Here is a 5,209-nt window from a genome sequence, read left to right as displayed (position 1 = left end):
CGTATCGCACGCTGTGGAAAAGTGCACACGTTTTGCCGGCGGCGATTCGCTGCTGTCAACCACGCACCATTCCTCACTTGCCATTTCCACCTCCACCTCCTTGTCGTCCGCTATCGACTCAACCAGGCTGAAAAACAAACATATAGAATGAAATAATTGTATAGAATAAAATGACTGTGTGTGTGTGTGTGTGTGTGTGTGTGTGTGTGTGTGTGTGTGTGTGTGTGTGTGTGTGTGTGTGTGTGTGTGTGTGTGTGTGTGTGTGTGTGTGTGTGTGTGTGTATACATTTATTTGCAAACGCACAATGATCATAAATCAGATAGTATATTTTCCAGTTTACTTCAAGCACAATTATTACCTCCTCCTCAGCCGGCATATTTGTTTGCAGTTGTTAGACAATTGTTTTCAAAATAGAAATTAAAGTAGTCAAATTGTTTACTGCCGCTTTTTCAGTTTGATTGTTAGAGTATAACATTTTAATCATATTTGTTTTTCAATCAGCCGATGAAAACGTGACAACACTCGCAAAACTTGTTGCTAATTTTTTACAGTTTGTAAATTAATTTAAAAAAATAGTTCATTATACTTACGTGTTGTTTGTTGGTGTTACTGCTTCTTCGCTTGTTGCTGCAGCTGCTGCTTTATCGGATTGTTGCTTGTCCATTTGCACTGTGCATGAAACGTCACACTATAATCGAATGCAAGCAATATCATGTCGCTCGATGCTTTTATAATTTTGAGCCGCTCGGTACCATCAACTGTCAGTTTGTTATCACGCAGAACATGTGGGGGTTGCAATAATTATATAAGTATGCATGTGCACTGCACAATGAATAAATTAATATCTTTCACTCAGCTAGCAGATGTTAAGTCCGTTACAGAGACATGCAAGGTGCACACATTTTGACCGTTCCTTAAGAAATTTGCAAACGTTTCCTTATCAGTGTTCCGCACATCTGTACTAAATTTCGCATACAACATATGCACAAAACAGATATACTTTCTTTGAACTTCTTACCATCTATATTCATCAAGTTGATAATATATAATGACGAAAAACTGCGTCCTTCTGTTAGTATCAGTTTGAAACTCCAACAACACTACGACGATGTCAGCAGATCAATCCTCGCCTATGGCAGCGCCAAACAACAGCGGAACCAATGTAAGTTTATTTTCCATTTACTCAACTAGCAAACTGACTTGAAATACATTCTTCTAATCCAACAGTAGTTTTCTGTTTGTTGTCAGTTTTCTTCTCATACAAATTTAGCAAACTAATGTTATCAGTCTTTTTCAACTGAATACTTCTATCATACAAATAAAGTTCTTCTAATGTGCTCCTAAAACTGATTAGCTCACTCTAGGTGGATGTCTTTGTTGTTCTTCACACTTAACTGCTAATTAAAACACTGTCATCCCTTTGCGCAATCAGTCTTTTTTCAACTGAATACTTCTATCATACAAATAATGTTCTTCTAATGTCCCCTAAAACTGATTAGCCCACTCTAGGTGCATGTCTTTATTGTTCTTCACACTTAACTGCTAATTAAAACTTTGCGCAACTGGAATACTTATCACACACACACACACACACACACACACACACTGCTAATAGGTTATGTCTTTATCATCATCTTCTTCTTCTTCTTCTTCTTCTTCTTCTTCTTCTTCTTCTTCTGCTTCACAACTTTTTTTAACAAAATCGCAATTTGGCGATGATTGAATGTGTAAATCCCTCAATTGGTATTTATTGATCGATGTGTCTGCCCACATACGACAACCACTGCAAATAAGACCAAATCCATTCGAATTTGAAAAATCAATACCATAATAAAATCCCTCACTTGCTAACTGTTTGAAATTTTTCGGCAAACATTCCATTTTCATAAATGAATTTTCACGTTCGTATTGTTCATTGTAGTCTGGGTTTTTCTGAAAAGTTGACGTTGTACGAATATTACCAACAAGATAATTGTTTATGAAGCCGCACTTCGGTGACCATTTTTTATGTTCAAAAATAGCATAATCACTCACTTCCCAATTTTCCAAAACTACATTGCAAAAAACACATTTTGTTCTATCGAAAACTTTTAAAAAGTAGAAGCCGGCCTCTGCTAAATGATTCGGTTTTGGATATTGATGCGGCCAAATAGTTTTATTACCTTTAAAAAATGAGTCAAGCCTATCGATTTCTTTAAAGTAATTTACCGCTTTCTTCTCATCACTATCGTTGTTGTCACTGTTGATGATGTCACTGTTGTTGGAACAATGAATGCAACGCTTTCTTGCTCGCGGCAACATTTTCAAACACCAACTGAAAAAAAAAAAAAATATATATTTTTGCTAAACTTGATTTTTTTCTACAGGACATTTACACTAACGAGTTGTGGTCCGAGGACGGGGCAATGGCTATGCTGGAGGCTGAACTATTGAGAAGCGACGCTGCACCTGCCGACGCCGGCCTGTTTGATGAAGAAAACTCATTAATGGAACTATTGACCAGAGCTGAAAAGCAACTCAAGGAGCAAAACCTCTGGCAGCCACTTCATCAAACGGATCGACGTCAGCAACAGGTTTCCAGCCCCGATCTCCCTCCCCCTTCATCGCCGCATTGCCAGCAGCTTGTAATATACACGTCGCCACCACCCGCCACCCGAGCTGCTGCGATCCCCCCCGCCTTCACCGTCACATCACACCAACAAGTCCGGATACCCCCCGCCCCCACAACAAGAATCTCCCCCGCCTTCACCGTCACATCACACCAACAAGTCCGGATACCCCCCGCCCCCACAACAAGAATCCCCCCCGCCTTCACATCACACCAACAAGGTTGTCCCCCCGCCGCCGCTGCCTCCACCGCTCATCCTTATAGTCGTCCACGCGCAATCTTAGGATCTAACTCTATGCGACATGAATTTGATTTCGATGGCCTGATAAGATTTTCAGATCCATCCCGACGTCGTACAATTGCGTTAAAACATTTATCCGATGCATTTCAGTATCCTGTTTTAGGCGCGCGTGTTGTGCGCTCCTACAACAAGGATGCTGTTATCATTAGGGTAGCAAATGTAGGACGTCGGGGCAACGAAGATGCCGAAATTGAAACATTCATGCCGCATAGATTTACTGCTAAGATTACGCGTGCGAATGTACAGTCATTTAATTCAGGTTGCCACAATTTAATAATGCAAGTTGTACATAATGAAGGTCGTTCCTCTGATATAAGGCTGAATCGACGGTCGCGACAGCGGCCGTAGATTCAGCTGATCAGAGGAACATTTTTAAATTAATAATATTTAAAATTTTAAATTTTTTTTTTTTTTTTTTTTTTTTAAATTGTGGCAATTTGAATTAAAGGATTAGGTTTCTTTTTCTTCTTGTTCAATTATAATAAATTATATATATATATATGTTGATTATTGCACTTCATTTAACTTACCTTGTGTGTGTGCGTGATCAACAACTGTGCACAACTGATGTACAATCATTGTTCTGCATGACTATTTATAGTCAAAGGTTAATGACTCAGACATGTCTGGTCATGCATAGCTGCACACATGCGTCATACATGAATGCATTCAGTTGCATGTCACTGCAAACTTAGTTTGCCAGCAGACACGATGGGAGTCAAGTCAATAGGACAAGAAATGAAAATAATCATAGTATTTGTTACATTCATAATATACACAATTAGTATGATATTACTCTTATACTATACTCTGAGTACTTGTACATTGCACAATATTAGAGTTGAAAATGTGTTAAATTTTTCATCATTAAACCAAACTGTAAAAGACAGCAGCAGCAGCAGTACTGCCAATTTAAGCGTAAAAGCTTATAATAAAGCACATATATTATCTTATATAAAACTATGTGTTCAATCTCAAATGAATTATAAAACATCGAAATTATTTGATGATGGACTAGACAAATGGTATGCTTATATGAATGATCAACGTAAGGTTATTTGTAATTTTTTTAACAATTATACAGCATTGAACAGTTGTATAAACATAAACCCATCGTCTGGTGATAGTATTTCGAATTTTCTACTAATAACAACATTACAACTTTGTAATATTTTTGATAGTGAGCCGGAGCCGACAGGTCTTAAGGGGATTAACTAATTTCTATTTAGTCAGGTTTCAACATTGCTATTGAAAGGATGGTAGCAAAAAAGACTTGTCGTCGACGAGTGCGACGTAAAATTGGTACTGGTATTTTATCGAAACTTAGCGGATTTGCATCAACCGCCCTTAATAAAATTGTCGATACATTACCCCTGGAGTTGCATATCCCCTCCTACCGCTTTTGCGGACCCGGCACCAAATTAGATAAAAGATTAAGGAGGGGGGACAAAGGAATAAATAGTCTGGATGAAGCATGTAAAGAGCATGATATAGCGTATGCGCAGAATAGTGATAATTCGTCGCGAAATGTGGCCGATCGTCGTTTGGCTGATAAAGCATGGTCTGTTTTTAAAAATCCAAACACAGGTTTAACTGAAAAAGCAGCCGCATACTTAGTTACAAATTTGATCAAAGCTAAAGCTGCCTTTGGCGGGGGTAGAGTACAACGGAGGCGGCGGCGGCGGAATAATAGAAGAGAAGGTTGGAAAAATAATTCATCACTACAAGAACAAAGAAGTGCACATTTACGACAAAAAGCAATTAAACATTTAAGTAAGCACATAGCTGGTCAAGGTTTTTATTTAAGACCATATGCACCCTTGTATAAAGGCGGTAGAATCATTGAAACACCTTCACAAAGAAGAAGGACAACAAAGAAGAAGAAGAAGAGGACGAGGAGAGCGCCAAAGAAAAAATGAAGATTAATATACAAGGACCACTGTCAAATTATGATCTACAAGATTGGGCTGATATTTTAGATATTAAATTGCGTGGTATTTATATGATTGATACATTGCCAAAAAGAATTAATTTAAATGAAAAATCGATCATAAATTTAGACTCGATCATGAACAGTGGAACACACTGGGTGGCTTACAAAAAACATGCACAAAAAGTATATTATTTTGATCCAATTGGTAATTTACAGCCGCCCATACAATTGATAAACTATTTCAAACAACAACCAAATGTTGAAATTTATTTCAATTATGATCAATTACAAACACTAAATAGTAATGTATGTGGTCATTTTTGTCTTTTATTTCTTGCAGATGCGTTATAGCAGACAGTTCACTTG

The 5,209-nt window shown here is 37.8% G+C and overlaps 1 protein-coding gene across 1 annotated transcript; it reads left to right on the top strand.

The window, feature by feature from the left end:
* Positions 1 to 636: 636 nt before the first annotated feature.
* On the top strand, positions 637 to 3,454 carry LOC120354356. Its single transcript, XM_039441395.1, has 2 exons — positions 637 to 1,163; positions 2,368 to 3,454. Exons 1-2 carry the CDS (start codon positions 1,110 to 1,112, stop codon positions 3,256 to 3,258), a joined length of 945 nt encoding a protein of 314 aa, XP_039297329.1. The 5' UTR covers positions 637 to 1,109; the 3' UTR covers positions 3,259 to 3,454.
* The last annotated feature ends 1,755 nt before the right edge of the window (positions 3,455 to 5,209 follow it).

Source organism: Nilaparvata lugens, chromosome X (genome assembly GCF_014356525.2).
Source record: "Nilaparvata lugens isolate BPH chromosome X, ASM1435652v1, whole genome shotgun sequence".
Lineage (NCBI taxonomy): Eukaryota > Metazoa > Arthropoda > Insecta > Hemiptera > Delphacidae > Nilaparvata > Nilaparvata lugens.
Note: the sequence above shows the minus strand (reverse complement) of the source record. Positions and strands in the feature narration are given on the sequence as shown.

Coding starts and splice junctions, on each gene's coding strand:
- LOC120354356 (XM_039441395.1), top strand. CDS start 1,110: ATGTCAGCAGATCAATCCTCGCCTATGGCAGCGCCAAACAACAGCGGA. Junction 1,164..2,367: donor CAAACAACAGCGGAACCAAT/GTAAGTTTATTT, acceptor TTTTTTCTACAG/GACATTTACACTAACGAGTT.